The following is an 18,168-nucleotide window of genomic DNA, read 5'->3' as shown; positions in this document are numbered from 1 at the left end:
CTTACTATAAAACACTCCCGTCACAGCGTGTACTCTGGATACAGACAAAACAGATTGTCGTTACGAGGACGGCAAGGTGATTTTAGAGTACTTTGTTAACTTGACACCTGGTGTTTGGACTCCCGCTGAGAGAGAGCTTCTCATAGTATTGAAAGATACAGTTCAGTTCTGGAGCTGTTCAAACCTATTGTCCACTGGTACGGGAATACAGCAGATGAGTGTTGCAAACACTGTTGAGCAGGTGCTTTTTTGTTTATTTGTTAATCTGTTTATATGCTTTATTTAGTATTTATTACATTCCATTTATTTTTAAAGTTTTCACAGGTAAGAAAAAGAGGCTTGTAAATAAACCGCTTTTTCTATATATAAGCCGCTTTTTCTATACATAAGCTGCTTTTTCGCTTATATATAAGCTGCTTTTAAAAATATAAGCCGATTTTTCGTCAAAGAAACTTGTACTCGTTGTAGAATGTAGATATATACCTGTCACAACTTTAACAGTAGGTGTATATTTCAGCCAGCGCCTTGCACTGCCGAAGCAACTGGTGAATATTCGATTGCAATAATGAAAGAAAAACTGAACTCACCGAACGATGATGTTTGTGGTTTTAGACATCAAGTTACGTGTTTGGGTGACGGAAGTAAGTGTTTTCTGTAGTTTTACGAGTTTATAAAATTATCGCGGTGACTGTTGACGATGATAATAAAACTGGTACATTCGCGTGTTTATGACGCATATATTTTCAATACTTATTATCTAAAAATGCACCATAAACTTGATAAAGTGCCAAGCGCAAGCGAAGGCACTAACGTGACTTTAAAGTTTAAGTGACCATCTATGAACCATCATTGTACCGCTTACTATAAAACACTCCCGTCACAGCGTGTACTCTGGATACAGACAAAACAGATTGTCGTTACGAGGACGGCAAGGTGATTTTAGAGTACTTTGTTAACTTGACACCTGGTGTTTGGACTCCCGCTGAGAGAGAGCTTCTCATAGTATTGAAAGATACAGTTCAGTTCTGGAGCTGTTCAAACCTATTGTCCACTGGTACGGGAATGCAGCAGATGGTTACTGCAAACACTGTTGAGCAGGTGCTTTTTTGTTTATTTGTTAATCTGTTTATATGATTTATTTAGTATTTATTACATTCTATTTATTTGTAAAGTTTTCACAGGTAAGAAAAAGAGGCTTGTAAATAAACCGCTTTTTCTATATATAAGCCGCTTTTTAAGATATAAGCCGCTTTTTCGTCAAAGAAACTTGTACTCGTTGTAGAATGTAGATATATACCTGTCACAACTTTAACAGTAGGTATATATTTCAGCCAGCGCCTTGCACTGCCGAAGCAACTGGTGAATATTCGATTGCAATAATGAAAGAAAAACTGAACTCACCGAACGATGATGTTTGTGGTTTTAGACATCAAGTTACGTGTTTGGGTGACGGAAGTAAGTGTTTTCTGTAGTTTTACGAGTTTATAAAATTATCGCGGTGACTGTTGACGATGATAATAAAACTGGTACATTCGCGTGTTTATGACGCATATATTTTCAATACTTATTATCTAAAATGCACCATAAACTTGATAAAGTGCCAAGCGCAAGCGAAGGCACTAACGTGACTTTAAAGTTTAAGTGACCATCTATGAACCATCATTGTACCGCTTACTATAAAACACTCCCGTCACAGCGTGTACTCTGGATACAGACAAAACAGTTTGTCGTTACGAGGACGGCAAGGTGATTTTAGAGTACTTTGTTAACTTGACACCTGGTGTTTGGACTCCCGCTGAGAGACACCTTCTCATAGTATTGAAAGATACAATTCAGTTCTGGAGCTGTTCAAACCTATTGTCCACTGGCACGGGAATGCAGCAGATAGTTGTTGCAAACACTGTTGAGCAGGTGCTTTTTTGTTTATTTGTTAATCTGTTTATATGATTTATTTAGTATTTATTACATTCCATTTATTTGTAAAGTTTTCACAGGTAAGAAAAAGAGGCTTGTAAATAAACCGCTTTTTCTATATATAAGCCGCTTTTTCTATACATAAGCTGCTTTTTCGCTTATATATAAGCTGCTTTTAAAAATATAAGCCGCTTTTTCGTCAAAGAAACTTGTACTCGTTGTAGAATGTAGATATATACCTGTCACAACTTTAACAGTAGGTGTATATTTCAGCCAGCGCCTTGCACTGCCGAAGCAACTGGTGAATATTCGATTGCAATAATGAAAGAAAAACTGAACTCACCGAACGATGATGTTTGTGGTTTTAGACATCAAGTTACGTGTTTGGGTGACGGAAGTAAGTGTTTTCTGTAGTTTTACGAGTTTATAAAATTATCGCGGTGACTGTTGACGATGATAATAAAACTGGTACATTCGCGTGTTTATGACGCATATATTTTCAATACTTATTATCTAAAATGCACCATAAACTTGATAAAGTGCCAAGCGCAAGCGAAGGCACTAACGTGACTTTAAAGTTTAGGTGACCATCTATGAACCATCATTGTACCGCTTACTACAAAACACTCCCGTCACAGCGTGTACTCTGGATACAGACAAAACAGATTGTCGTTACGAGGACGGCAAGGTGATTTTAGAGTACTTTGTTAACTTGACACCTGGTGTTTGGACTCCCGCTGAGAGAGAGCTTCTCATAGTATTGAAAGATAGAATTCAGTTCTGGAGCTGTTCAAACCTATTGTCCACTGGTACGGGATTGCAGCAGATGGTTGTTGCAAACACTGTTGAGCAGGTGCTTTTTTGTTTATTTGTTAATCTGTTTATATGATTTATTTAGTATTTATTACATTCTATTTATTTGTAAAGTTTTCACAGGTAAGAAAAAGAGGCTTGTAAATAAACCGCTTTTTCTATATATAAGCCGCTTTTTAAGATATAAGCCGCTTTTTCGTCAAAGAAACTTGTACTCGTTGTAGAATGTAGATATATACCTGTCACAACTTTAACAGTAGGTATATATTTCAGCCAGCGCCTTGCACTGCCGAAGCAACTGGTGAATATTCGATTGCAATAATGAAAGAAAAACTGAACTCACCGAACGATGATGTTTGTGGTTTTAGACATCAAGTTACGTGTTTGGGTGACGGAAGTAAGTGTTTTCTGTAGTTTTACGAGTTTATAAAATTATCGCGGTGACTGTTGACGATGATAATAAAACTGGTACATTCGCGTGTTTATGACGCATATATTTTCAATACTTATTATCTAAAATGCACCATAAACTTGATAAAGTGCCAAGCGCAAGCGAAGGCACTAACGTGACTTTAAAGTTTAGGTGACCATCTATGAACCATCATTGTACCGCTTACTACAAAACACTCCCGTCACAGCGTGTACTCTGGATACAGACAAAACAGATTGTCGTTACGAGGACGGCAAGGTGATTTTAGAGTACTTTGTTAACTTGACACCTGGTGTTTGGACTCCCGCTGAGAGACACCTTCTCATAGTATTGAAAGATAGAATTCAGTTCTGGAGCTGTTCAAACGATTATAATAAAAGATAGTTATTAAAAAAGTTATTATTTATATTAAAATAGTTATTATATTTATATATAAATATGAGTTTATTTTAATGGTGTGGACTGTTTATATATGTTTCTTATTATAATGGTGTGGACTGTTTATTTGAGTTTCTTTTAATGGTGTGGACTGTTTATACGAGTTTCCTTAAAAAAGATTACATGATGCTTTTTCGTTGTTCCCTGGTGCATAGTTGACATTTTTGTTTTTATGAAACTTTATAAAGCTCCAAAGATTGAAATAATCGGTTCGTCCTCTAGGCAAAATTTGTCAAAAAATGTTCAAATGTTGATAGGATAGTATGACTATTAATGTATGACTATTATCTACATATTAAACAACTTTTTGTTAAATGGTACCCTTAGATCATAAAGAAACTGGTCAACTCTCTCTTAAATCAACCACTTGCCATGATTAAAGGAATTTTCGAATCAACACTCAACAGTCCTTACTTTTTATAGTAAGGGGAAAATTGGTCGATTTAAGGGTTCCGTTGGATTTGAATGTTCACAAGGATTTCTCAACGGAATATAGTAGTTAGGACCCCTACGAACATAATTAGACTTGTTGCCAATTTTGTATCTCAACAGAAACACCACTTTTACCACTTTTTACCACCTTTGTACCACCTTTCTGGTTTGCCAAATATCGTTAGTTGTGAACGTCGTAGAAGGCTGCAAATTAACCTAGAATGTTTATCTTATCAAGGAGTAAAACTTTTGTATGAAAAATTTTGACATTTGATAATCAGCTAATTGGATAATTACTAATTAGTTATTCACCAAAAAAAGTGAAAATTTTTTATTGGCTCAAAATGATTAAAATCGTTTGAAACACGGAGAAATGTAGTTTTTAGAAAAACTTCAAAAATTGTTCACTTAAAAATTTTTTTCGAGACTTGGAAAAATTTAAAAATATTTTTTTCCGCCAAAAGTGATCGAATTGCATGAAACGTGGATAAAAATGCTTTGCAGAAAAACTTCGAAGATTTTTAGATTGGGGAATACTAAAATCATCAATATTTGAAGTTGGAGTTCAGTAAATCTCGACATATTTGATATTTTAGTAATTAGGAATAGCTTAGCGGAAAGGGCTGAACCTGAAAAAGGTTAACCACACAATATGAGAGTTTCATAACTAATTACAATACAGCTTTATCAAATTCCACATAAAGAAACAGCACAAAAGGACCATTTAAGATCGAACCGATTTTACCTGCTGTACTATCATTTTATTGATTTCAATGATCAAAACCTCTGTACCGTCAATCTTGCCAATCTATACCGGGTATCTGAATGTACCGGACCTCTTATTTACCTCTATAATTAGACCCAGTTATGCAAGAAATGCGATTTCTCACAGGGATTTCTTTTAACTGTGCACTTTTTGTCACTCTCGCAAGAGGCCCGGTATTATAGGGGGGTATAGGAAGAGAGTGTAAATATACCTTTCATCATCCACTGTGGCTTTTTTGTATTGTGAATGCGCATGCCGCTTCGTTTGCTATGCCAGATACCTCAAATACCCCCATATCTCATTGCCAGGGTCGGGATAGAGCTGGAGATAGCATCGAGAGGTTGCTAGAAATAGCTAGATTTAGAGTAAACTGGTGGTAGCTGGGTGGTGCTAGCATGGATGTAGCAGAACGTAGCTACACGGGGTTTCATTAGAGTTGGTTATTTTAATGGCCAAAGAGTGCCGGAACTAAAGTTACTTAAGATTGCAGTTGAGGGGCAGTGTAAACCACGGTGTAGTCAGGGACACAGAGCTACAGTGCAGACGCCGACGAAGCTAGACTTAGAGTGAACTGATGGAAGCTGGGTGGTGCTAAAATGGAGGTAGCAGAACGTACCACATGATGAAAACAGGAAAACTAAGGCTGGTTGAGACCTAAAAGATGTGAATCTGTCCTGATAGATCCAGTGAAGAGCGAGTTTCGAAGAGTTTGATCACTAACCTAAAGCTCTAAAGAAGAAGAGGGCTAAAGAGACTCACTTTGATCAATAAATCCGGTACGGCAAGGTCTGTAGCCTTGATAAGAAGATACCATGAAGTAATTCATGCGGTAAAGTCGATTTATATAAAGGGTTTCGTTGGATCTAAAAAGGGTGGGTCAGTCTCTCTGTTTTCATCAGATTCTGATGAAAGGCTGTTAAGCTCAGGACGGTGATCTTAATAGGTCGGATAGCTGTACCTGGTTGCTTTCAACCCACCCTTGTCGCTTGAAAATAAGTTCTCACTCCACCTCTTCCAAAATGCAGTTACCAGAGAAGGACACTCTTCTTCCTCCTCTTCTTTCAACCCAAACACAATCAGGTTCCAGCTCCTCTCCTCCTCTGCAGTCACAATCTTATCTCCTTCTTCGGCGTTTTACTGTTGCAGACTGTATCACCTACACTGTTCTTTTGCAGTACTCCTGCACTGTAGCTCTGTGTCCCTGACTACACCGTGGTTTACACTGCCCCTCAACTGCAATCTTAAGTAACTTTAGTTCCGGCACTCTTTGGCCATTAAAATAACCAACTCCAATGAAACCCCGTGTAGCTACGTTCTGCTACATCCATGCTAGCACCACCCAGCTACCACCAGTTTACTCTAAATCTAGCTATTTCTAGCAACCTCTCGATGCTATCTCCAGCTCTATCCCGACCCTGGCAATGAGATATGGGGGTATTTGAGGTATCTGGCATAGCAAACGAAGCGGCATGCGCATTCACAATACAAAAAAGCCACAGTGGATGATGAAAGGTATATTTACACTCTCTTCCTATACCCCCCTATAATACCGGGCCTCTTGCGAGAGTGACAAAAAGTGCACAGTTAAAAGAAATCCCTGTGAGAAATCGCATTTCTTGCATAACTGGGTCTAATTATAGAGGTAAATAAGAGGTCCGGTACATTCAGATACCCGGTATAGATTGGCAAGATTGACGGTACAGAGGTTTTGATCATTGAAATCAATAAAATGATAGTACAGCAGGTAAAATCGGTTCGATCTTAAATGGTCCTTTTGTGCTGTTTCTTTATGTGGAATTTGATAAAGCTGTATTGTAATTAGTTATGAAACTCTAATATTGTGTGGTTAACCTTTTTCAGGTTCAGCCCTTTCCGCTAAGCTATTCCTAATTACTAAAATATCAAATATGTCGAGATTTACTGAACTCCAACTTCAAATATTGATGATTTTAGTATTCCCCAATCTAAAAATCTTCGAAGTTTTTCTGCAAAGCATTTTTATCCACGTTTCATGCAATTCGATCACTTTTGGCGGAAAAAAATATTTTAAAATTTTCAGTCTCGAAAAAAATTTTTAAGTGAACAATTTTTGAAGTTTTTCTAAAAACTACATTTCTCCGTGTTTCAAACGATTTTAATCATTTTGAGCCAATAAAAAATTTTCACTTTTTTTGGTGAATAACTAATTAGTAATTATCCAATTAGCTGATTATCAAATGTCAAAATTTTTCATACAAAAGTTTTACTCCTTGATAAGATAAACATTCTAGGTTAATTTGCAGCCTTCTACGACGTTCACAACTAAAGATATTTGGCAAACCAGAAAGGTGGTACAAAGGTGGTAAAAAGTGGTAAAAGTGGTGTTTCTGTTGAGATACAAAATTGGCAACAAGTCTAATTATGTTCGTAGGGGTCCTAACTACCATATTCCGTTGAGAAATCCTTGTGAACATTCAAATCCAACGGAATGCCACTTTTCCCCTTACTATAATGTGAGCCGAACCATTATAATATTTATAATGCTTGCAATATATGTTAATCATGATCTCATTTTATCATCAATGTTTCGAAATTTAACCAACTTACGATTTCGTATCATTTTTGTGACAATGTTGACATCAACTGCCCTTAATTTGAAACAACTGTATCGTTCTTATATAACGTTTTCTGGTATTTCAGACCAAAATAAGATATAAATGATTTCGGCTATTCACCCAAAAATCCTTTCCTTTAAAGCTTTAACCAATCAATAATACTATTATTGATTGGTTTGTAAGCCGTGATTAATTGAGATGAATTTAGGGTAATATTGTGTAATATGTAGGTAGTGTAGTGATTATAATAAGGCAGTCGTGGTGTCCAGTATGTGACGGTAGCATTTTGGGCATATATTAGTATACGACAGTTATTGCAGTTTAAGTGCAGAGAGGTCAGTTTAACATATGTTTGGTCAGTACGAGGTTGAGTTATGGAGTGTTTACAGAATACTAGTGTTACAATGTTGTGGCTATCGACAGGACAGTTTGCGATTCCTGGGAAATGGAGGATTGTTTAGACTATCAGGGGCGGGAGGAAAATAGGGTTAGCCTTTTGGGATAGAGGAGTGCCAGTTTACCCGATCGAGAGGGGGGTCATTTTGATACCGGGCAGGTTCTGTAGCTAGAACCTGTTAAGGTTAGGTCGTTCAGTTAGGTAGATGGTTATGGTGGTCAGTATAATATTGGCGGTCGTAGAATAGTGGAGCATTACGTAGTTACTATTATCAGGCTTGGTTGTGGCCGGGTCAACAATGGTTGGTCCGACACCAAGGGATGTCTTAACAACACTGGGCTCTGGCAGAGCGAGAGTCAGCAATGGTTGACTTAGATAGATAAAGCTAGACTAAGAGTAAGAGTCCGGGAGGAATAGTCAGCACTGGTTGACTTAGACAGATAAAGCTAGATTAAGAGTAAGAGCCCGGGAGGAATAGTCAGCACTGGTTGACTTAGATAGATAAAGCTAGACTAAGAGTAAGAGCCCGGGAGGAATAGTCAGCACTGGTTGACTTAGATAGATAAAGCTAGACTAAGAGTAAGAGCCCGGAGGAATAGTCAGCAATGGTTGACTTAGACAGATAAAGCTAGATTAAGAATAAGAGCCCGGGAGGAATAGTCAGCAATGGTTGACTCAGATAGGTAAAGCTAGATTAAGGGTAAGAGTCCGGGTGGAATAGTCAGCACTGGTTGACTTATACAGCTAAAGCTAGATTAGAGTAAGAGGAAGAATCAACAATGGTTGTTTCAGGGCACCTAGATTAGAGTAAGAGGAAGAACCAACAGTGGTTGATTCTAGGCATCTAGATTAGGGTAAGGGGAATCAACAGTGGTTGGTCCAGGGCATCTAGATTAGGTTAAGGATAGGGTAAAGCACGGTCAAGGCGAGTTGACCGTGCTATCTGTATTTTATATTCGAGTATTAGATCTTTGGGTGCTTTTGGGCGATATGAGTCTGGTTAATTAGGATTTGAAGTAGAAGTCTGTCTGATTATTCATTGTGTTGTTTTATAGTTTAATATTGTGTACCCTTTGTTATCACGCTCGTTTCCATTGTCCAAACCCTTAATTAAATGCAAATAAACTTCCAACCGGGAAGCAAGTGTCGACTGCTTACAGGTTGCCTACCACCAACAAGAAATTTTCTTTCTGAGCATTGGAGTATAATGGGTCACGGGGCTAATGTTCAGTACTTCTGAACATGTTAGGTTAATAAATGCAAAAATTAAGCCACTAATGTCGTAAACGTTATTTTTTGTGTGTGTACCAAATACCAATATCCTCAAATGAACATGTCTTTATAGTTATAGGAAACAAATTAAAAATACGTAAGTTAACAAGTATGAGCTGAAAATCGATAATTACAAACAAAATAAATACAGTAGCAAGATTTAAGCAATAAATAAAAATAAATGTTTCATACAATTTCAAACAAATCAAAAAATTCGAGGCACGCAATGAAATGAAATGAAATGAAATGAGGTATTCATATCCCGCTCATGGGTTGGCTCAAGAGAATGCGTATTGAAAAATCAAAGAGCTGAAACCCTTTGATCGGGATCATTTATTTTTGTCATCATTTCATCCTCGGTTCCGGAACTGAGTCTCATCATAACATCCTCCCCAACCGACAAGCTGGTGTTACATCCCCTGTCCACTGTCTTGGCCAACAAAAACTGTCCGTTAGCAGAGCACTGGAGCTGAAGAGTGTTCCGTTCCGGCTTGAATATAATAATGTAAAGTCTTGGGAGGAACAAAGCAAAGTAGGTCATGTAATCTCCCACAATTATGCAAACGACTGAGTATCTGATGTACGAAATGTAGTCCAGCTCTTTGAAGCTCATGAAAAATATGACACTCTCGAAGGTAAGGATGGTTATCGTGAAGATTATGTATCGCGACTCATTGTAGTTTGATGGAACCTGGATATTTGACAGTTAATTCACAGTTTACAGAGTTTATCATTCATTTATATCCTGATCCTAATTATGTCGTCAGTAAGTTCTTTAAAAATGTAAAACTCAACACACATCACTTAATCAATTAAGAATCCCATAAATATATTTTCTGAGCTACGCTTCAATCTTGACTTCACAAGTCATTGTCCGATGATCAACTTGAGGTTTTCAATCAATCAATTATAATATTTAATGAACGATTTCCCAATTTATTGTTTAATCACAAGCCAAACTCAATTAATCACTCTTACGTCGTCCATTTCTAGATTCCCGAGAGAAAACAATACGAGCTAAATAGTTTAAGAAACTAAAGATCATTGATCCAGTTAATGCTAGCTTAATAGCTGACACGATAAGTAAGGTATAACTGTATTTGATACTCTAAATATACACCAGTTAAGCAGGTGCTACTACAGCACAGTTGCTCCTTAGACTTGTTTATCAACGTAAGGACTAACAACCTATTGTGTGGACATTATTTTTCTAGCTTGTGTGGTTGAAAATAAGATAAGTAAGCCGGTGATGCTGTGTATTGTGGTTTCAGCACACCATTCCAACACTTACCTTTCTTATTCTGAGAGCAAATATTCCACATAATATTGTTAACATCCCAGGAAAAATGAAGGTCAGCATGATGTCCTCCTCTGGCATCTTGCATTCCAGTGTTATTGACTGAAAATGTAATCACCCTCACAGTCTAGAAATATCAAAATATGAACATTGATTTTGGGCAAGCGAAATAGTAATTTTGTTAATGTTAAGAGTTGTCACTTTAACCCCGATGCAGTTTAACATAATATATGCAAATCCTAATAATTCCGTTTCTCACCTCGTAGTCCTTCGTATCGTTCCTTGGTTTGGAAGGCATGGACACGATTATAATGGACTCTATAAACAGCTCAATAACGATAAGGAAAGCAATTGTCAGAAGCACGAGTCTCTTACTCAGTAATCTCTGGCGAACTCCTGGGTGCCTGAAATTGATTTTTCAAACATTCGTGTTTACTTTTTAACCATATAACTTTATCAGCATAAAATCCACTGAACATTAAAAGGATTAATGATTAGTCTGGAACACACGGGAAACGAGACGGCGAAATTATTAAGCTAACTATACTATAATTATTTTAATTTAGCTTACCTGAATATCCTGTCAATGGAAAAGGTTCTTACAAGGCAAGCTGCTATGATGCCTACCGTAGGACCAGCCACGACTACTCGCTGCACCATACAGATAAACTTACTCGGTTCTGGGGATGTTCAATGTTGTTATTATTATCAATCATCTTAATCAAAATTGAGGTCATGAACCATAATTTTATTTGAACTATCAACCTTCTGTTTAAGAGTAAATGTTTATATGTATTACTAAACAGGTAGTTTGAATGTTGAAGAGACAAACATTTTTGATTTGTAATCGTTATGTTGGTGGTGACTGAAACTTAATTCTGAAAGTCACATGTGTTTGGTACCTGAAGGGTGAACATACCGGCAAAAAGAACTAGTGGGCTGGTGAAGATAAGACAGGTGCAGATAGCTACCAGTAACATATAAGATCTTCCAGAGGCTCGGGCTATTGGAGAGTAATTGTACACAAACATATACCAATACGTCATGGACACACCTTGAGGAGGATTAAGATGAGAAATTATCATTTGAAAATGCAACAGTTTTACTTTATTCGTTTTATGTATTTTATCAATAAATGCTACTAGCAGCAACAAAACAACAACAAAACAACAAAAACTTACATATGATTCCAAGAAAAGAAAACACGAGGACTGTTGATTCCAGTGGATCAGAGAAGGATATACGGCTGATAGCAATATCCTCGCAACCCGTACTGGTGATAGATTTGAAAGATTTAAAAAAACTGATCAACGTTAAGCCTTAGTTGGTAAGTCAGCACTCTCGTTAAAAAGTTCTAAATATGAATTAAGTTATAAACAAATATGAATTAAATTATAAACATGCGAGGAGGAAAAAACTGTAATATGGTAAGAAACTTCACTCATGTACCCGTTGATAGCACGTTGTGATGTCGAGCAGTTGTGACAATTCTCAAAATCGTTTGGTTTGGTATACTGGAACAGCTCAAACTCACACTTGACACAATCGTAACAACACTGATCTCGGACGGTGTCTACGACCTGTGAAATGGTTATCCATTGGAGTATTGGTTGGAAGGCTTTCGTTTTAATACTGTGAGTGTGAAAAATAACAACAAGGGGATCATGTTTGATGAGCACTGATCTTTGAAGCAAAGAAGTGGTAAAACAAGTCATACCCAGCCTGGCTTGCATTTCTCGCACTCGGACGATGTTTCAGTCATGTCCCAAGAACGGAGTAACTCCTTCAACTGTGTCTGAAACAAAAATATTATCTTCAAGTTTATTTATTGAATTGAATTTGAGTTATCTAAAGGTTCCGAACGCGTTTATAATGAGAAAGATGCAAGATATTAATCATGATTTGCACTTGATCCGACTTCCATAATATTTTAATGGTTCACGATGAAAGGAAAATGCTTTTCAGACCCTTCTATTCACATTGATTAGAAAGGTCCTTACCTGATTAATATTAGTCGCTGCTGAATCTCCAGTTTGCCATGACCCGATAACCCAGGGCTCTGGTGCTTCCGCGCTGAAAACGAAGTACTCCAGCTGTATGTTTGTAATGAATGGTATTATACAGGAATTGATTAAACTTTAAACATGAAATGACCAAGGATAACACTAACGAACTCGTCTTGGTATACAGGTTATTCTACCATTACAAATTCAAATTATCAAAAAAAAGCAATATCAAACATGAAGGTATTTTCACATAAATAATCTGACGACAAAAAAAGTAAAAATCATCATACAATCACGGCTTTTAAAAATGATCAGTTAAAAGAATGTACAGTAATCTAGTTTCCCAGTCTACATGATGTTACAGAGACACTCCGTTGTCATGCTCGCACTAAAACAAGCTGGTGCTGCACTGCTGCTAAAATGCCACTATTATAGCGGTTACCCATGCTTTGTGGGGAAATATGAGTGCTCTCATAAAGTGTTTATATCCAGGCGAAGCTTGCTTTCTCAGCGTGTTTGTACTGTGATCGCTCCGATCAACAATATCTTGCAGCCCCTTACCTCTTCACAACCCTTTGATTGACATCATAGGAGTTGCTTTTATGACTCCATGAGCGCTGTTTCTGATTAGGGCTTATTCTAAAATATATAGAACATTTGCAGACAGGTCAAGTGGTTATTTACTCTGCATTTTATGGAACCGATATCATTTGGTTATAACACTTCGCGTTTCAAAAGGCTAATCGTGAATAAACATATGAACAGTGACGAATAATCTGATAAGCAAGGAAATGTTATGTTTGTAATAAACAACGTCTCTCCAGTAAGTGGAAGAGTTTGTTTCTCTTACCTGTACGCAGAGTAGGAGTAAGCACCGTAACTTTGGTCACCGTAAGTAAGTCTTTCTATCATGCTGTGGCTGTTGCCTTTGATTTCGAACACCTTCGATACGTTGTAGCTGATGAGTGAGTGGTTTTGTTTAATAAACCTCCTACGTGGGTCGCCTCATTTTGGAAACAAATGTAGTTGATATAGTGTAACATGGTTTTCAGTTTCAGTAAAGATTGAGTTATTCGTAAAAAGTAAGCTGCATGGCATACAAATTATTCATCACTTACTGTAGATCCTGGAGTTTTGTGCTCAGGGATAGTGAGGATTCGTTGTTCAGGGCTTCTGCAAAGGCGAAAACTGCTTCAACGACCGGAGTAATGTAGCTTATCTATAAAATATTAGTTGTTAAAACCTACAATTAGTTAACTCAATTATTAGTAATGTAGCTTATCTATAAGATATTAGTTGTTAAAACCTACAATTAGTTAACTCAATTCATTGAAAAGTGGGCTTTTGGTGGTGAAGAAGCGATTTAATGTTTAATCCAGTCAATTACATATTGCTAAACGGTTTTAACAATACTTTAAGCAAACCTTGTCTTCAGTAGAGGGATCCATTGTTAGCAATTTTTTCATTTCAGCATTATCCTGGAATCTTTTGAATATCTTTACTGTTTGGTCGTTTTCATGGTAAGAAGAGCTGTTACTGATCAATTTATCCATCGTTTTGTCGTAAAATTCGCTGAAATTTGCCAGAATGCTTGCGTTAAAGGTTGTTCCGATGACTTTCTCTGAAAACATTGGGCATTAACCGATAGTTATATTTAAAGTATCGAATCCTACTATATTACTGATTTTCATTTCATGAATTATACCATCAATTAGGTGTGCTGCATACATTTCTTTCACTATAAGTATCTGGACCCAATTTAACAAAAGAAGAAGCCAAAATTACTAACTCAATCCCGGGTCAGTGTCGAACTGAGCCCAACCGTCGCTAGCTATCCAAATGTAATCGTCAGCACTGCGCTCTCCCGTTTTATTCAGCGCTGCTTTCACCTAAAATAAGCAACATTTATACAGTGACATATTGCTTAACAAAGTAAGAACCTGGGGTAACATATTTTGATATTTGGCCGCACATATAAAAAGACTCAAAATAATTAAGTCTGATAGTTCCTACCTTCTCCAAGTCTCCTTTATAGCCAAAGACGGCGATTGCTCCAATAGTGTCCTCTTGAATGATTTTGTTGATTTCATACTTGTAAGTGTAATCTTCGTCTAAACTTATCATATAACCTCCATCCAGCAAGCAAACTTTGTCTGGACCTAAATCTAGTTGGTGAGGATTGTGAATAATTTTAATGACAATATCTTACTATTTATAAAGCGAGACGATATGTATTTTTAGTGCAAATTTTTGCCTTTACAACATTTAAATATATGCGCTGTTTGCCTTAAGAACGATGCAAAAAAAATTGACCGTATGATGGAAAAATAATTCGAAAGGATATTAAAAAACAATTGTTACCCTTTTGGTCCTTGTCGAGCATTTCTTTTAAGCCAACACCATACGAGCTTGAGTCATAAAACAGGGCAATGTAGGTCAAGTTGAGCTCCGCTAGAAGGTTTTTCAGAGCTATGGCCTGGAGATCATCGATTGGGATTGTCCTGAAGTATATCTATTATTTGCTGCCAATAAAGAAAGTATGTACTTCTGTTATCTGAATGAATGAATTAGATTCATCAGCAAAAAAATACCCTATAATTCATAACACTCTGCTATCAGCTATTATAAAGTGTTCGGTCATATTACCGTTGCAAATTCACGATATTTAGTAGATAAAGACCTCGGTCACTAAAAACGTGAAAACTTTTAAACTAAGAAAGTGAAACCCCACCTGAACAAGAAAGGAAAGTAGTAGGTGTCACTGATGGAGGTAGCACTGCTCTGATAAGATATCATGGGGATCTCATACATGGTTGAAGCGTGAGCTGCTATCTTGCTGTTGGAGCTGTAGGAGGCACCCACTATTCCCGATACATTGAATTGGTCCGATTGTATGATCTGGATAGTGATAGGGGTACGGTAATTAAAGTTTGTGTCGCTGTCGTGTAGGTCTAATAATGGTAAACTTCATGTGACATAAGCTTAAGAATATATTATGCATGTATATCATTTTCAAGGGAAATTCGTCAATGAATTACCCCAAATCTAAAGTGAACAATTAAAAAAAATTATAATACTTATAACAATTATAATTTCATACGGAAGTGAAGTCGTTCAACCAGAAGGCTGTTTCGTAAGTACCGCAAGTGTCTAATTTGATACTCTCTAATTCAAAATTGTAGTCTTGCCGTTCATTTATTTTCTCAATTGCGAAGTCCATAGCCAGCATCATATACCATCCGTCACTGCGGAAGAGTTTACAGATTGTTTTTTGATGTTGACGACTAACAAAAGTAGAATAATGTCAATTGTAAATTCCAAAGGAAAAGAATATGGATACATAGTAGTAAAAACACAAAGTAATAAAATTAACATATTATTATGTATCGTACTTTTCAAACTGCTCGCAAACACCATCATTGGAAGCAGGAGACTTTGGTCCAGGAGCTAGGTCTGGGGACACGTGCTTTGACACGGGAAATAATCCAGCTAGCGTGTGCAATGGCTTATTTCTGATGTTCCTTATGAACCTTCTGGGGAGGAAAAAATAGATGATTTATTTATCATTGAATCGTTTGAAAAAACACGAATAGTTAAAACAATTATGATGCCTAATTTGTTTGAAAATCATCATCCATGAGAACCCTACAATAATTATATAATATACATTGTGGTCGGATATCAAGATGTTCTATGAGATAAGAACAACACATCATATAACCAAGATAAAACATTTATTTGAACACTAAAACGAGGTGTTTAAAGTAAGAAAATTATGGTGCTTACTTGTTGGTTGCTTGTCCGCGATCTAATAAAAATATAAGAACGATCCAAGTATTGATCATGCTGAGAGGAAGTTTAGTTTCAGTTATATTTTAAAATTTAAATCTGAATTTACACAAAACATTAAGAATCTCTTAAGATATCATAATGTTTTAATGGGACCAAAAGGTAATATCCACAGAAAAAAAAATTTAAAGGTACTAGCCGTTCAACAGCAACAACTACAAACTCTGGTGAGAAATTTATTACATTAAACACTACCTACCTACTCATGTAACCGTTGCAATTACACTCAACGTTTATTAGCAAGGGACAATGCGGACAGTTATTACGCCTATAGCAGGCCAATCCTTCATCCAGGGGAATAATGGGTGGGTGGTGCTACTATCCTCCACTGTTGTTTCTACAAGGTATTTTATGTGCTACACAACGACAGAAATACAGTGAAACCTCTATATACCGGACCTCCTGGCAACAACAGAAAAGAAATGATTGGATCGAAGTCTCGTATGAAGCTTGAAGTGAACAAAAGTAGAAGCTGTTCTTCTGAGTTTCTGTAGAAGAATTGAAATGTTATTCATATCCGCACGACAACGAAAACATTTGGAAAATCTACAATTAATAAGACCCCCATGTGGACATATATCAACAACCATTACTAGTGCTACATTCCCACATTGTTCATGTCCTAGTCATCCAATTAAAAGTGCAATCACTGATCAGTAATTATGGACCTATTTACCGGCTGAATGCAATTTCGTAGAACTTACTAAATATTTACAACCGCGTGAAAGACAGTGTTGTAAAAATGGTTGCTAGCTGCCAACATATCTAATTTGACCTGCAACTGCTGAGTTCGTACAGCAAAGTTACTCACGGGTATTTATAAGATTGTATGCTATACCACGTGACCAGTAATGTACCGTACATTATACACGTGATCATTTCATAATTTAGATTCTTAAACCCAGAAAAGATGGTGATCTTAGTTCTTACTACACTAGTGATGACCAGGTTGAATACATGAACACCAACTACTAAAACAGTAATACCAGTGTTGAATCATGACAAACATTACATTAACTACAACATAACAACAGCAGAAGTAGTTATAGAGACACAGACTTATCATATATCTCGCTACCACTTGCGTATAATATATATATCAGAAGAGCTAAATACTGTTGATATAATCCTATAATCCTATAATCGGGCTGCAGTCTCCAATGGTTATTATAAGCCCAGATCCCCTCCTGCTATAATGAAGTTATCTAGTTACCAGTAAGTAAATACAGCAGGACGTTATACCATGATATGCACGTCAGACAGAGCGAGCTGTCAACCTAATTGTGGCGGATAATCGATACAAATTATCAAATGGTAAGCATTACCGACGATTTTCCACTTCGGTGGAGGTGTCAAGTGGCATGTGACGGTATGTACTGGATGAGATATGCTTTATATATAACGTCTCGCTTTATAACTATATATATAGAAAGATGTGCGATATCAATGATATCATCGAGGATGGGGTGCATTAACGGACCTCTATCATGGTGCTAACTAAGATGCAATACTAGGTGCCCTTCTTTACAACCTTAAACAGCAATGATACTTATCAACTTTCCAACAGTAAAGTAAGGGCGTTTCTTTACCAAACAATACACAACTTAATGTACACGAGCCAGCAGCCAGCTAGCTGGTATCCTAGCCACATAATAACAACAACAGCAGCCCTTTTAGGACGAGGGATCTGTGAGGCTAGACATTGGTAATAAGATATTACAGAGCACCTCGCTATATGGGGACATGCTTGTTGGGGGTATTCCCCATGTGTTAATAGTGTCCTTCAGTGTACCCAGCTGTGGGTGGTAGTGTTATGGCACTACCCCCCTGTTAAGAGGCAGGTGTCTTCATATCCAGTGCTATCTTCACAGTTGGGAGGTTCACGTGCAGTGCTTTAAAGAGATTTTGGTGGTGTCTTTATAGGAACGAGTAAGTAGACGGTTAAGTATAATTTGTATGT

The 18,168-nt window shown here is 37.0% G+C and overlaps 3 protein-coding genes across 5 annotated transcripts in view; 1 reads left to right on the top strand and 2 right to left on the bottom strand.

The window, feature by feature from the left end:
* The window catches only part of LOC134823189 (polyunsaturated fatty acid 5-lipoxygenase-like), a 1,185,970-nt gene that overhangs the window by 777,339 nt on the left and 390,463 nt on the right, over positions 1–18,168 (bottom strand). The gene's annotated exons all lie outside the window — the stretch shown is intronic.
* Positions 33–3,993, top strand: LOC134823207 (uncharacterized). The gene is made up of 9 exons (XM_063834599.1): positions 33–241; positions 518–641; positions 884–1,098; positions 1,332–1,455; positions 1,697–1,911; positions 2,188–2,311; positions 2,553–2,767; positions 3,001–3,124; positions 3,366–3,993. Exons 1-9 carry the CDS (start codon positions 215–217, stop codon positions 3,539–3,541), a joined length of 1,344 nt encoding a protein of 447 aa, XP_063690669.1. The 5' UTR covers positions 33–214; the 3' UTR covers positions 3,542–3,993.
* On the bottom strand, positions 9,161–16,205 carry LOC134823181 (extracellular calcium-sensing receptor-like). 3 transcript variants are annotated; one of them, XM_063834563.1, is made up of 20 exons: positions 16,146–16,205; positions 15,752–15,892; positions 15,460–15,604; positions 15,091–15,257; positions 14,721–14,860; positions 14,373–14,524; positions 14,149–14,248; positions 13,784–13,980; positions 13,478–13,578; positions 13,210–13,317; positions 12,921–12,998; positions 12,354–12,426; positions 12,071–12,148; positions 11,803–11,933; positions 11,535–11,626; positions 11,273–11,407; positions 10,925–11,033; positions 10,613–10,757; positions 10,348–10,455; positions 9,161–9,747 (listed from the first exon to the last, which is right to left on the bottom strand). In XM_063834563.1, the coding sequence occupies exons 1-20, from the start codon at positions 16,202–16,204 to the stop codon at positions 9,358–9,360; spliced, it is 2,649 nt and encodes an 882-aa protein (XP_063690633.1). In that variant the 5' UTR covers position 16,205; the 3' UTR covers positions 9,161–9,357. The 3 variants fall into 3 exon arrangements, with proteins under 3 accessions (XP_063690633.1, XP_063690634.1, XP_063690635.1); XM_063834564.1 differs by lacking the exon at positions 12,921–12,998; XM_063834565.1 differs by lacking the exon at positions 12,921–12,998 and having other exon boundaries at positions 14,373–14,518.

This window comes from Bolinopsis microptera, chromosome 11, assembly GCF_026151205.1.
Source record: "Bolinopsis microptera isolate Bmic1 chromosome 11, MBARI_Bmic_1.0, whole genome shotgun sequence".
NCBI lineage: Eukaryota > Metazoa > Ctenophora > Tentaculata > Lobata > Bolinopsidae > Bolinopsis > Bolinopsis microptera.
The sequence above is the reverse complement of the archived record's forward strand: the minus strand, read 5'-3'. Positions and strand labels throughout refer to the sequence as shown.

Coding starts and splice junctions, on each gene's coding strand:
- LOC134823181 (XM_063834563.1), bottom strand. CDS start 16,204: ATGATCAATACTTGGATCGTTCTTATATTTTTATTAGATCGCGGACAA. Junction 14,525..14,720: donor GCTCGACAAGGACCAAAAGG/GTAACAATTGTT, acceptor CTCACCAACTAG/ATTTAGGTCCAGACAAAGTT. Junction 13,579..13,783: donor ATCCCTCTACTGAAGACAAG/GTTTGCTTAAAG, acceptor AATATTTTATAG/ATAAGCTACATTACTCCGGT.
- LOC134823207 (XM_063834599.1), top strand. CDS start 215: ATGAGTGTTGCAAACACTGTTGAGCAG. Junction 642..883: donor TACGTGTTTGGGTGACGGAA/GTAAGTGTTTTC, acceptor CTCCCGTCACAG/CGTGTACTCTGGATACAGAC. Junction 1,456..1,696: donor TACGTGTTTGGGTGACGGAA/GTAAGTGTTTTC, acceptor CTCCCGTCACAG/CGTGTACTCTGGATACAGAC.